The sequence below is a fragment of the Thalassophryne amazonica genome, chromosome 9 (assembly GCF_902500255.1).
Source record: "Thalassophryne amazonica chromosome 9, fThaAma1.1, whole genome shotgun sequence".
NCBI classification, from domain to species: domain Eukaryota; kingdom Metazoa; phylum Chordata; class Actinopteri; order Batrachoidiformes; family Batrachoididae; genus Thalassophryne; species Thalassophryne amazonica.
In genome coordinates, this window is record NC_047111.1 from 12,511,962 (window position 1) to 12,526,888 (window position 14,927).

A 14,927-nucleotide genomic window follows, 5' to 3' on the forward strand; every position below is an offset into this window, starting at 1 on the left:
TTGGAAATCTTCACAACTGGGCGAGTTGCATGTTAATTTTTTCATCTTTTGCTTTGTGTTCCTTGCAATGGTGATTTCAATGAAAGTAAATTTTTTGTTTTACTTAGAGAGAGTCTGTGTGTGTGTGCGTGCGTGAACATGAACATGAAATGTCACAGATGTAATCATATCTGTGTGATCATCCATATTCATAAATGCAAATTATTGAAAAGGACCCCTGATTTAGACAGACTTCTGGCTGAATTTGAACAATATATCAGCAGTATTAAGCTTATAGAGTCTCTCAAATTTCATAAAACCATCAATCTTTATAAGGAACTTTTTAAAGAGAATTAATGTTGAAGACAAAAAGAAAATCAGCTGACATGCGGGTTAAAATGGCTGCTGCGCTCTTTGTACATGGCCATGGCTGTGACATTTTTGCACTAAGTAAGCCCGGTGGATCATCGGATGGTCACTAACAGCCTGAATCTAAATTATGATGATTTTGGTGCAACATGTCCTTTAAACACAGAATGAGTCCATAATTTGTGTTTGCTGACAAGCGGAATGTGGATCTGGACCTGGAACCGTTCCTGCAGCTCCTCACCTGTAGTGGGTATAGATACAGTTGGTGAAAGGCATCTTGGGAGTTGACCACTGCAGCACAGCCACGAGCGAAACCTCCAGACCCTGCAGACAAACTCAGTATGATAACCACAGGGGGGCGCTCTCTCTGTTTTCTTCTACTGTTTATCCATCCATCAAGTGACCTCACAAATATCAACATCCAAACAACAGCAGCCACATTTGCCCTTTTGACCTTCACAAATAATAAAATGACTTTGGTTTTTATCTCGCCATAACTCTGCCACTAATTCAGCTACAGTTACCAAACCATAAATAAATTAAAGTTCTGAAATATATTGATAACTTTTTTAAGTGTGACTGTTCAGACTTTATGTCTGGTTTCCTGTTTTATTTTGATAGGTGTCTGTCCTTGTTTCTTTTTGATGTTTCCTGTTCCTGGTTTGGTTTTTGTCCCCACAGTTTCCTGGTGTTTTTCTTCTTTTTGACCATTTCTTGCTCTCTTCGTGTACTGCATTTATTTTTTGGATTCTGTTTGGGATTTGTTGGCCGTGTTTTTAGATCGGCCTCTTGGACACTTGGACGTTTAGCACTTTATTCCAAAAACAAACAGGTGATAAACTGCCGCTGCCGCGGTGTGAACGTGGTGACGGTAACAATCCCACCTCGTTGGAGTCGTCCTGCAGCATGTTGTTAAGATGCAGCTGGAACAGGAAGTCGTGCTCCTCCAGTGCGCTGAGCATGCTGGGAAGGCGACAGGCCTGGCTGACCACCCTGCAGAAGGACGCCATGCCCACTTCCCCCGACTGGTGACTGTGGAGGACACAAACTGAAAAATAACCATCTGATGAATCAATAACCACAACAATCATTGGCAGAAAAAAATTTTTTTTGGTGGGGGGGGGGGGGGGGTGCGTACCACACGTTGTCCACCAGCAGCACAGAGCCGTCTGGCATCATGGGAAGGTAGGAGGCGTTAAGGTTGGGTAAGATCCGAACATCCCGAATACTCAGCTCCTCCTGGGACGACTCGTTCAACACTGAGGACGAGTTTGTGGGAGTCAAAGTCTGTTAAAGAGGGACAACTGCACAAAAGTATTTTCATGTCCTCCATCCATTTTCTGTACCCGTTTACTCCAATTAAGGGTGACCGGGGGGGTGGAGCCTATCCCGGCAGTCAGACGGCGACAGGCGGGTTCACCCTGGACAGGGCGCCAGTCTGTCACAGGGACACATACAGACACACAAACACATTCACACCTATGGACAATTTAAAGTTTCCAGTCTGTCTAACCCGCAGGTCTGTGGATGTGGGAGGAAGCCAGAGCACCTGGAGGAAACCCACACAAACACGGGGAGAACATACAAACTCCACACAGAAAGGACACAGGTGGGAATCGAACCTATGACCTTCTTGCTGTGAGGCAACAGTGCTAACCACTAAGTCACCGTGCTGCCCATTTTCATGGCGTCCAAAAACAAAATATTTTAAAGACCCCGACTGCAGATTTTTCATCTAGATCACTGAGGACACGCCAGCAACGATTTAGTGTGGAACATAAACATGGACCCTGTGAAGAGGACTCGCAGAAAACACAACAGAGACTCAGCAAGAGGCTGAAACATCACTGCTTCTCAGAAAAGGTCCCACAGGATACAGCAAAGGTCCCATGGGAGAAGTCAAAGGTCCCATGGGAGAAGTCAAAGGTCACACAGGACACAGCAAAGGTCCCATGGGAGAAGTCCAAAGTCCTTTAGGACAAGTCAAAGGCCCCGTGGGAGAAGTCAAAGGTCCCGTGGGAGAAGTCAAAGGTCCCATGGGAGAAGTCAAAGGTCCCATGGGAGAAGTCAAAGGACCCACAGGACACGGCAAAGGTCCCATGGGAGAAGTCCAAAGTCCTTTAGGACAAGTCAAAGCTCCCGTGGGAGAAGTCAAAGGTCCCGTTGGAGAAGTCAAAGGTCCCATGGGAGAAGTCAAAGGTCCCATGGGAGAAGTCAAAGGACCCACAGGACACGGCAAAGGTCTCATGGGAGAAGTCCAAAGTCCTTTAGGACAAGTCAAAGCTCCCGTGGGAGAAGTCACTCAAGTTACAAAAAAAAGCTATAAGAGTGATAAGTAAAAAACCATATTGTGAACCAACAAATTCACTGTTCATCTTCAGTTTTTGAAATTTTATGACTCGGTTGATTATTTTACAATACAGATAATGTATAAAGTTAAAAATGGACTCTTGCCTCATCATGTCCAGGAGGTGTTTAAAATGAGAGTCCAGTTATAATTTGCGTGGATCTTTGGTGTTTGATAGAAGAAAGATTCAAACTACCGCTGAAGGTCACTGCGTTTCGGTAAAGGGTGTTAGAGTGTGGAATGATTGTTTAGATTGTAGTAAAGTATCTAGTACATTGGCTTGTTTTAAAAGACTGTATAAAAACAATATATTAACTTGTTATAGTTTGCATAATTAAGTTAATTGCCTGTGTGGCTATTTTTTGTTTGTTTGTCTGTTGTATTACTTTGTTTCACTGTGTTACATTACTGACTGGTATTTGTTTTTCGTGTTTATTTTTTGTTTGTACACAGAAACTGATGTACGGGGTGGGCGTTTAGAAGCTTCTGCTTCTGTCCACACCCTTTCAGCCGCACTAAGTTAGTAAATTGTTTGAGTTTTGTTCTATATGTTTTAATTTTTGTTTTCTCTTGACTTGTTTTGTAAATGAGAGATTTTGTTTGTGCGTGCTGAATAAACCATTCATTCATTCATTCAAGTCAAAGCTCCCGTGGCAGAAGTCAAAGGTCCCGTGGGACATGTCAAAAGTCCTTTGGGACAAGTTAAAGGTCCTTTGGGACATGTGAACAGCACTGTGGATTAGTGGTTAGCACAGTTGCCTCACAGCAAGAAGGTCATGGGATCGATTCCTACCTGTGTCTTTTCTGTGTGGAGTTTGCATGTTCTTCCCGTGTTTGTGTGGATTTCCACATGTAAAGACATGCAGGTTAGGTGAACTGGAAACTTTAAAATTGTCTATGTCTCCTTTGAAAAGAGGTCTCGATCTCAATGGGACTAACCTGGTTAAATAAAGGTTAAATGAAATGGAACAAGTCTTGCGGTACAAGTCTAAAGTCAAAGGTCCCGTCTCTGATGGGTAGCAGAGTTATATTACATGTAATTACTTTATCATTGTGAGCTTGTGCTACATGGCGTGAAGACATACGTATCTTCTAGGACTCGTTAGCTTGACAACGTCATGCAGCGGTTCTGTTTCAACACAAGCTAGATGCATGCTAACACTGTAACCGTGTGGTATTGACCACAGACAATGATCAAAATGAGGCTTCATTTTAGAAAACTACAACAAGGCAAAGTTCTTGCTGGTCATAAAGGGAACAGTGACGAATGTCACAAAACGGTATCGCAATAACGAGGTGACGCCTTGTGAAATGTCAAAGCCTCGACATTTCAACCAGACTCCCAGCCAACTGCTTCAACAAACGCTTCATGACGTGAAGACTCATTTCAATCAATTCAATCAATTTTATTTATATAGCGCCAAATCACAACAAACAGTTGCCGCAAGGCGCTTTATATTGTAAGGCAAGGCCATACAATAATTACGTAAAAACCCCAACGGTCAAAACGACCCCCTGTGAGCAAGCACTTGGCGACAGTGGGAAGGAAAAACTCCCTTTTAACAGGAAGAAACCTCCAGCAGAATCAGGCTCAGGGAGGGGCAGTCTTCTGCTGGGACTGGTTGGGGCTGAGGGAGAGAACCAGGAAAAAGACATGCTGTGGAGGGGAGCAGAGATCAATCACTAATGATTAAATGCAGAGTGGTGCATACAGAGCAAAAAGAGAAAGAAACAGTGCATCATGGGAACCCCCCAGCAGTCTAAGTCTATAGCAGCATAACTAAGGGATGGTTCAGGGTCACCTGATCCAGCCCTAACTATAAGCTTTAGCAAAAAGCAAAGTTTTAAGCCTAATCTTAAAAGTAGAGAGGGTGTCTGTCTCCCTGATCTGAATTGGGAGCTGGTTCCACAGGAGAGGAGCCTGAAAGCTGAAGGCTCTGCCTCCCATTCTACTCTTACAAACCCTAGGAACTACAAGTAAGCCTGCAGTCCTGAGAGCGAAGCGCTCTATTGGGGTGATATGGTACTACGAGGTCCCTAAGATAAGATGGGACCTGATTATTCAAAACCTTATAAGTAAGAAGAAGAATTTTAAATTCTATTCTAGAATTAACAGGAAGCCAATGAAGAGAGGCCAATATGGGTGAGATATGCTCTCTCCTTCTAGTCCCCGTTAGTACTCTAGCTGCAGCATTTTGAATTAACTGAAGGCTTTTCAGGGAACTTTTAGGACAACCTGATAATAATGAATTACAATAGTCCAGCCTAGAGGAAATAAATGCATGAATTAGTTTTTCAGCATCACTCTGCAACAAGACCTTTCTAATTTTAGAGATATTGCGTAAATGCAAAAAAGCAGTCCTACATATTTGTTTAATATGCGCTTTGAATGACATATCCTGATCAAAAATGACTCCAAGATTTCTCACAGTATTACTAGAGGTCAGGGTAATGCCATCCAGAGTAAGGATCTGCTTAGACACCATGTTTCTAAGATTTGTGGGGCCAAGTACAATAACTTCAGTTTTATCTGAGTTTAAAAGCAGGAAATTAGAGGTCATCCATGTCTTTATGTCTGTAAGACAATCCTGCAGTTTAGCTAATTGGTGTGTGTCCTCTGGCTTCATGGATAGATAAAGCTGGGTATCATCTGCGTAACAATGAAAATTTAAGCAATGCTGTCTAATAATACTGCCTAAGGGAAGCATGTATAAAGTGAATAAAATTGGTCCTAGTACAGAAGCTTGTGGAACTCCATAATTAACCTTAGTCTGTGAAGAAGATTCCCCATTTACATGAACAAATTGTAATCTATTAGATAAATATGATTCAAACCACCGCAGCGCAGTGCCTTTAATACCTATGGCACTCATTTAACTGCTGATTAGAAAGTGCTGCCATCTGGAGGTCAAATAAAATAGTGCACACTATGATACCAGAGGAACTGGATTTCTAGCAGTTGTTCAAACCACGTATACCTCACTGTTTCCTTCCCAGCCAAAGCTGGTACCAATTTGTACAGCTGGGTGGCCTGAAACCATCCAGTGGGATTTGAACCCATGTCTTCGTATTGGCTGGCTGCTCTACGTGCTGTATTATAAGCTGGAGGCCACAGAGCACAATTTCTGTGAACTTGTAACATCAAATGACATTATAATCACAATTGACAATGAATGTCAGACAGGTTGCTCATGAAGCAGGACGGCCACGTCTCCAATGTCACCTGTCCCATGGAAAAGGTCTCAAAGTGCCATCATGGGTTCAGCAAGTGTAAACAACATTAACAGAACAAATAATCATCATCTCACTGTGACCGTCCTGGTATATGAACAGGAGGGTCTTCTGATACCTTTCAGGACGGCGAGCTGTTTCCCAGAGACGGTCATCTGCTTACAGCGGACGGTGGGAGGAGGCAGGACGGTCAGGGTGGTGCTGACTGTGGACATTGGTGAGGACACTTTGTTCAGCCTGTGAAGGTGATGCTGAAGGTACATAGTGTGTCAGGGTCAGAATGTGTCATACCCTGAGCCTTGAAGGTGTTCAGGTCATGTCTGAAGGTGTGTGTTGGCTCTCGCTGCTGTAGAACACTCAGGTATCCGAGCTCCTGAACCTCCGCTTTCTCCGCCTCCTTCTTCCACACTGTGACCATCACCTGAACATGCAGGAGATAACGACTGTGATTCCAAAATTCAAAATGCACACGCGCCAATTCTGTTCTACTTCAAGCTGTTGATGTTCCTGCACGTTTCCTCCTGACCTGCTGAATCCACACTCACAGTGATTCCGGCCAATCAGGGGCTGGCCCACCAGACTGCCCTCTACAGGTGTGGCAGAGCAGGGACAAGTGGGAAATGTGCAGGATTGCCACCAAAGATGCAAACGGACACAAAGAGTGTCTGCTGACCTTCACTTTGAGGGTGCTGACGGGGAGTTTGTCCAGAGACACGGTCAGCGGGAAGATGACTTCATCTGTCAGAACCACCGGCTCGTCTAGAGGAGACTGACACAGACAACAAGTCATCACCGACCCAACCCCACATGCTGACGGACTGTGGAGAAGTTCAGCTTTTCGTTGCCATGATCTCATTCAGTGGTTCACAAGCTGTGGTGCAGAACCCCTCAGGGACACTATGAGATAAATCTGAGGACCAAGAATAATTTACAGTGACAAAGAAAAATCTGCAAACCAGCAGGGACGGATTATTTTGATCGAACGTTGCAGCAGTCGGAATTAACACCATCACTCTCACATGATATGTACTGTACCATGAAAAAGGAGATGAAGCCACAACACTTCAGCACGCGAACACATTCAAATAGTTCTAATGTGACGCTAAGAAATGCTTATGAACGTGCTGATCTGTAGTGAGAACAGAGAGCAGGGTGAGAAAAGCCTGGAGAGGTGGTGATATGCTCTGGAGAGAAGGGGAATGAAAGCCAAGAGGAATGGGGGATGTTGAGATTCTCTTTGGGAGTGACGATGGACAGGATTAGGAATGACCACATCAGGATTAGGAATGAACATATCCGAGGGACAGCACAGGTGGGACGGTTTGGAGACAAAGTCAGAGAGGTGAGACTGAGATGGTTTGGACATGTACAGAGGAGGGACCCAGGGTATATAGGGAGAAGGATGCTGAGGATGGAGCCACCAGGCAGGAGGAGAAGAGGGAGGCCAAAGAGGAGGTTTATGGATGTGCTGAGGGAGGACATGCAGGTGGTTGGTGAGACAGAGGAAGACACAGAGGACAGGGTGAGATGGAAACGACTGATCTGCTGTGGCGCCACCTAATGGGAGCAGCCGAGAGAAGAACTTATAGCTCTGTTCCAATTCAGGGACTGAATACTTCCCAAGTCTGTGTCCCACAAAGCGCTTCAGGCTTCAGTCCTTCAGAGACCGTGGAGGCCAAATCAACCATTCCAAAATGAGACGGTCTGTCCCACAGAGCATTCTGCTACTGAACCATTAATAAACACACAAACCGTAACTGCAACCTGTCCTCACACCCTCAGTCCTGTCTCATCACCATGGCAACGTTCAAACTCCTAATCAGAATACTTGAAAAATAAAACAAGCTGTTCCTAACTTCAAGAGCGTTTCAGTGCTGATATGAGCTGCCTGAAAACGCCGGCTTGGTTATTAGGTTTTTCTTATTTATTTTTGGGTTTTTGAACAAGTGTCCCTGGGGGGACTGAAGCTGGCCGGTGGCCCTCAGGCGTTTGAAGAACCGGCTTAACATGTAAAGAGGCATGCTATTTGCACTGCAGGATGCTTCAGTCGTTATTCACAGCAAACACTCACATCCTGCACGGCGTCTTATTAGCATATTATTACAGGTGAGTGCAAACAAAAGTCCAAAAACATCCACAGCTGCAGGAAACGTCCTCAAACATCAACTTTACTCAGTAACTTACCACAGCACGCTTTTGTTTCTCTTTTAAAAGATATTTTACTGGATAAACGACTCAGTCCCACTTATCTTCTCAATCAGACTCCGTAAAAACATCCAGCCAGCTGGAAACCACGAGGCTGAGAACTGGGCCGGCGCCAAAGCACCATCGCCATAGCAACACATGACTTAGCACGTTCTATGCGTGTCTGGTACTGATCCGGGAGCGTTAGAAGAATTTCAAAATGTCAAAACAACCACACAAACACCGACTCCAGCCAACTGCTTCACCAAAAGCTTCAAGTCAAGAAGAGTGATATCATCTGGCCAAATCATATACAGCACACGGACTTTGCCATTACAAGATGGAGATCACACACTATAATTTCTACAGAAACAGACAGACAGACAGACAGATTAATTTCATTGACTGGAGACCAGTCATTTTTACTCCGTCCGTCTGTCTGTGCTCAGCATAAGTCCAGTCCTGTTACTGTCAGAGTCTTCAAATTCACAGGGAACATTCTTGGGACACAGACCTTGGACAAGTTCAAAGATGGCTAACCTTGACCTATTTTAAGAGGTTAAAATGTCACATTCTGTTTCTTTCTGTTCCATTTTTTTTTGAGTGGGGGGGCTGACAGCCAATCAGAGCAGAACTGCACTGTGACATCAGTGGCTGCTCTCTCCATCTGTCATGCTTAATTATCACGTTACGGGGTAACATATGTCATACGTCATAGAATCCGGTGGATGTCGACCTTGTTTGACCTTTACTTTGGAGACCAAACATTCAGCACAGACAAAACTATTCAATTTGTTCATCCTATTAGCTCAACCACTCACGGTATGAGTGGAGAAAAAAAAAAACAACTAATAAATGTATATATTGGTATAAAAAAAATTACACAAGTTTTTCATCAACTTCGTTTAGAATGCTCGATTTGATAACCTCACGGAATGCGAAGATACTTGAAACTGGGCATGTTAGCAATGAACTTTATGCTAACAATATATTTTTATCAATTGATGTCATCACAAACTAAATTTGATCATTTCAGGTGATAAAATGTCCTGTTAAGCACAAAAGGTATGTGAAACATTGCAAAATCTGAGAATGACCTTGACCTTTATCAATGACCCTGACCTCTAATCACCAAAATAACTGTATAAATTGATTCTGCGTACTGGAAAACATGGGAAAGCACATCTTTTTTGCTGAAATAAGCAGAAAATTGACTGATTTTTTTGAGAAATTTCAAATTTCCCACTCACCCAGATTCGGCCCTGAACCATTGCTCATTTATAGGATTCATAAAGTGTCAATTACAGAAATATAAGGAAATATGCCACAGAACAAACAGGGGTTTTTGAAGGTCACTGGCACCCATATGAGGAATCACACTCACTTTTTCTACCTACCCGTCGAGAATTGAGAACTGGTATTTCAAAGTTGGACATTTTTATTGTATTTTTAATATAACACAATCTGAGGCCATTTTAACATCAAATTTCGAACTGAACAAAATTCAAGTAAAATTTTGCCTGATGGAAAAACTAACTTTGCCTAATCAATCTATGTGAAGGGTATATGGTGAAAATTTCATCAAAAGACTTAGACACTTAGTATTTTGGCCAATTTGATCCAGATTTGGACTTCAAGTCTGGATCCTGTGTTTTGGGTTTGGTCTCTGACGAACCGTCACTCAGCCTGTGTCCTGATCACCGCTGCTGGAGCTCCCAGTTCCTTCTAATGGGTTCATTTTGGAACTCGGTGCTGTAGTCCCTGTGTTGGTTCCCTAATGTGCCACCGTTTATTTTAAACACTTTAATGAGAGTCATCAGTAATGGAGAAAATATAAATAACATTTTCTTTCCGACAATGTACCTGGACAGGTGCCCTGCGGAACTCCCGGGCTGCTGTTCCTGTTGAGTTGTGAATGAGCAGCGGTTTGCAGTCCCTAAAACTTTGACAGCGGGAATCAATCCTGCTGCCAAGGGCTGCAATGGCCGCCGCAGCAGCGGCGATGTAGTCCTCCTCGCCATCGTCGTTGGCCTCGTCGCTGCTGCTCTGGTAGTCGTGGTGATGATGGTGTTGATGGCTGCCTCGGTGGCGACTGCTCTCACCGGGGCTCACGCTGGCCACAGCGCACAGGGAACCAGCTAGATCCCGCCACGCACGACAACTGGATGACTCCTTCCCAAACCCCACCGTGGCTCTGTCAGTGCCCTCTGCTGGAAGACGAACAGAACGCATCAACAATTCATTTTTAAAAATCTTTTAACACTTAGAGAGTCAGCGGGACTTGTGCTGTGATGTACTGCCAGTGAAATGAGACACAAGCTTCTGAATGATTTCCTGCAACTCTTCAAACGGGGGCGCTGTTCCTGAGAACTACAGGGATGTGGCGGTTCTCCAGAGAACTACAGCGATGTGGCGATTCTCCAGAGAACTACAGGGATGTGGCGGTTCTCCAGAGAACTACAGGGATGTGGCGGTTCTCCAGAGAACTACAGGGATGTGGCGGTTCTCCAGAGAACTACAGCGATGTGGCGGTTCTCCAGAGAACTACAGGGATGTGGCGGTTCTCCAGAGAACTACAGGGATGTGGCGGTTCTCCAGAGAACTACAGCGATGTGGCGATTCTCCAGAGAACTACAGGGATGTGGCGGTTCTCCAGAGAACTACAGGGATGTGGCGGTTCTCCAGAGAACTACAGCGATGTGGCGGTTCTCCAGAGAACTACAGGGATGTGGCGGTTCTCCAGAGAACTACAGGGATGTGGCGGTTCTCCAGAGAACTACAGGGATGTGGCGGTTCTCCAGAGAACTACAGGGATGTGGCAGTTTTCCAGAGAACTACAGCGATGTGGCGGTTCTCCAGAGAACTACAGCGATGTGGCGGTTCTCCTGAGAACTACAGCGATGTGGCGGTTCTCCAGAGAACTACAGGGATGTGGCGGTTCTCCAGAGAACTACAGCGATGTGGCGGTTCTCCAGAGAACTACAGCGATGTGGCGGTTCTCCTGAGACCCACTGGGCTTGGAAGCTACAGTAGTTCCTGCTCACGTCATGCAAGTGACAATGAACAGATAGTACCAGATGTTGTCTTTTGGAACCACAGTACCACGGAACTTGAACTTCCACCGTTTTTAACGTCCATGTCTTCGATGTACAAAGCTGGAAACACGGGAGGTTCCAGGTTTGATTTGAGAACTTCCTTGTTCCCGTAACTATAGAAACAGAAGCTGAAAAGGTTCTCGTCTCTTTTACTTGATCAAGAGGAACAAAAAGACGTAATAGTTTTAGCGGCGATGTTCTTTTTGTAAATCTGAGTTTTAATCAAACACGGCGGTTTGAACGCAGCACAGTGTTTGTGGGCGGAGCTGTGACGACACTGGCTGAGCTCTGCCCTCTGAGTGCCCTTTTATTTCTTTTATGACAACAGTGAAGCCTGGTTCCGGAAACAGTCAACAGTCAGTCTGATTCGGTCTTTTTAAATCTTGATAACGTGTGTTCCCCCCCCGGTGGGTTCGAGCGGACACAAAGGCGCGGGTCCCTCTGATGCTCCGTCTTACCGGGGCGGTGCTCGGTCGGTGTCCCGCCCGCGTCCCTGCAGCGGAGCACCAGCAGGAAGCGGACTGTCTCCCCCAGGTACAGGTGACTCCGGCGGGGCAGGGTCCGGTACCGAGCCGGGTCCGACAGGTCGGTGATGGGCACCGCCGGGAAATACATGAAGTACTCACACTGAGACTCCATCATCTGCACCATGACGACGGCGGCGGAGACTGAGGCGCGCAGTCAAGCCGCGCGCCCTGGACACCGACCGCGCCCTTTCAAAATAAAAGCACAGACTGCAGCGGCTTTGCAGCCAGCCGGAAACAGGCGACGCGCAATGGGACATGACGTCATTCACACAAGCCGTCACGTGACCGGCGAAAGTCGCCGACGGTCCCGCAACAAGCGAGATTTTTATTCGTAGGATACTTCCGGCTTATGTGCATTTCACAGCCAATCAGAAAGTCAGCACCAACTACGTCATTGATAACGTTCGACCCGGATTTTCTCACAGAGGATCAGAAAAAGAGGTTCTAACCTCTTTTGGATCAGACCAAGGCCCCAACTTCTGACATAGCTTCTCTTATAACAAAATGAAATTGTTCGGTAGGATGTCAACTTCATGAAAATGGATGTTAAACTCATGAACTCCTGTGATAACGTGTGATTTTTAACCTCTTGTTTGCAGCACTCCAAAAACACAACGAAAACGTGTTAAGATCTATTTCAACATATCTGTTATGCCAATATTGGACCAAAATCACAATCTTTATGTTTGTTAAGACCTACACTGTTGTTCTAACCGATATACAAAGACAACAAGCATTCTTAGGGATCTTGGGAACTATTTCAGCCAAAATAGAGGGTTTTGTTTCAGCAGATAAGAGAGGTCCCGGTCCAACCAGAACTTGCCCGAGCTTCCATCAGAACAATATTGGTTCAGTTGGTGTTGAGTTAAAAAAAAAAAAACAGTGATAACCCAGAATAATGAACTCAGACCTCATATTAACCCCCTCAGCGCAACAGACCAAAGTTGCATTGCCGTATCAAAGTCCTGTTTATCACCATATTTAGGAGGATTTGTTCCAATCAGGGCGGTTGAAACATTCTATTTGGTCAACTTCTGTGAGTGAAACCAGACTATCATTTAGACTAATTTAGTCTAGGTTAGAGTACAATTTACCACCGTGACACCTGGCTGGGGGGTTACCCAGTGCAGAATATTATTTATCACAAATTAAGAACATCCACGTGGTTTCTGAAGTTGGATTTATTGATTTAATTGGTTTTCAGCCACATGCACATGTAGGTGCATCTCATTCCCTCCCAATGCCAAAGTCACAACAGATTCCTCAGCAATTATTGCCTCAAATGAACATTCTGATTTCAGCCAGGAATACAGACTGTGAAAGCAGGGCCTCGTGATCCTTCTGACTTTTTGGGTTTTAAGCAGGAGGTGTCAGAAAAGTTACCACGGGGATAACTGGCTTGTGGCGGCCAAGCGTTCATAGCAACATTGCTTTTTGAGCCCTCGATGTCGACTCTTCCCATCATTGTGAAGCAGAATTCACTGAGCGTTGGATTGTTCACCCACTAATAGGGAACGTGAGTTGGGTTTATCCCATCATGAGACAGGTTAGTTTTACCCTACTGATGGGTTCCAATAGTAATCCTGCTCAGCATGGGCGACGCCAGAGGGGCGTTACGGGGTGCTAGAGCTCCCCCTGGATTTGTTATAGCACCCCCAAGAAAATAATTCCTCATTATTATTTTAATTTAATTTCATCCCATGTTTTTGAGGCCTTGTCTACACTGAAACTAAACTTCTGCTATACAATCTTTTTCTTTGTCATTTTCAAAAAATGGTCCATTCAAGAAATTTCTCCGTTCTCACAGATCCAGTGAAACTGCATGAAAATGGTGTATTACATATGCCAGACCTGTATGTGGCGCTTTAATGCTTTTACAAAAAATGGAGAAGAAGACGTGGGGCTAACAACAAAAGCTAAAACTTTAGAAGCCGGCTCATGAAGTAAATAAAGTCTATTAATCTGACCTGTTGTGAGGATTCATCATCACAGTTGAAAACTGTTCTCCACATCACACCCTTGTTTTGGAAGATGACGTCTGGAAATGTGTTAATTTGTTATGATGGAAGTTAAGTGTTTTTTTTAAAGGGTTTTTTAAGAGTTTTTAGAGAAGTCCCTCAGTGTTTGTCTGCTCTGGGTGAGTTTCTCAGACTGAGCTGGAGGACGCCAGCACTTTGTCCCACCACCAAGAAGAAGAAAAAATAATAATATGCTAAATTACACTGTTAACAACATGTTACAGAGGCAGGGAGCGATGACATCATCCTTTCAGTTTTCCACAGTAAGACACTTCTGGTATTTTCAGATTTGTGTGAATAGATAAATATTCCACTCATAAAAGAAAATAAACATTCATCAACAGAACTGATTGTTTTACACAAAATGAGTGTAACGTGGCGTTCAGTGACATCACATTCAACAATGTCATGATAATAATAATAAATTTAATTTATAATGCACCTTTCATTAATACAAATCTTAAAGTGCTACAGGGAAAAAAACAATAAAACCAAGGATAAATAACAATTAAAAATAAAATCTTAAGATAAAAACAGCCACCATAATATAATAAATCCAAAATAAAATAATAAAATAGAATAAAAAGAGTAAGATGCAACAGATTCAAATTATTTAGACGTGATAGGCCTGTCTAAACAGGTATGTCTTGAGGCTTTTTTAAACGCTTCCACAGTTTGGACTCCCTCCCTGACTCTGGTGGTCAGGGAGGGAGTTCCAATTATGAGGAGCAGCCAAACAGAAGGTTCTGTCTCCCACAGTGTGAAGTTTGGTGCAAGGAGGACAGAGGAGATTAGTGTTGTATGAACAGAGGGAACGGAAGGATGTGTGGGGAGTGAGAAGGTCTTTGAGGTATGTGGGGGCATTGCCATGGATGCATTGGTGGGTGATGAGAGCAATCTTAAAATGGATTCTGTAAGTGATGGGGAGCCAGTGAAGGTTATGGAGTATAGGTGTGATGTGTTCCTGTTTAAATACTCTCATCAGAATTCTAGCTGCACTGTTTCAAATGTAATGAAGCCTTTGAAGGTTTTTTTTTTCCAGAGATCCTAAAGAGCAGAGAGTTACAGAAGTCAAGCCTAGATGAGACAAAGGCATGGACGAGTTTTTCAGCATCAATGATGACATCGTACTGCAATGAGTGTAGTTTCAAGTTGCTGAAATGGATACTTTTTGCCG

At 44.2% G+C, this 14,927-nt stretch overlaps 1 protein-coding gene across 2 annotated transcripts in view; it reads right to left on the minus strand.

The window, feature by feature from the left end:
- map11 (microtubule associated protein 1) overlaps positions 1-12,000 on the minus strand; it is a 28,262-nt gene extending 16,262 nt beyond the window's left edge. Inside the window, exons 1-8 of one of the 2 annotated variants that reach the window (XM_034177596.1) lie at positions 11,664-12,000; positions 9,974-10,317; positions 6,600-6,695; positions 6,218-6,347; positions 6,045-6,131; positions 1,487-1,607; positions 1,233-1,380; positions 590-672 (exon numbers count right to left, since the gene is read on the minus strand). In XM_034177596.1, coding sequence (XP_034033487.1) covers positions 590-672; positions 1,233-1,380; positions 1,487-1,607; positions 6,045-6,131; positions 6,218-6,347; positions 6,600-6,695; positions 9,974-10,317; positions 11,664-11,856 — 1,202 coding nt within the window. In that variant the 5' untranslated portion in view covers positions 11,857-12,000. Of the gene's footprint in view, positions 1-589; positions 673-1,232; positions 1,381-1,486; positions 1,608-6,044; positions 6,132-6,217; positions 6,348-6,599; positions 6,696-9,973; positions 10,321-11,663 lie in introns of both variants that reach the window. The other variant, XM_034177595.1, reaches the window with a different exon arrangement.
- Between the last annotated feature and the right edge of the window lie 2,927 nt (positions 12,001-14,927).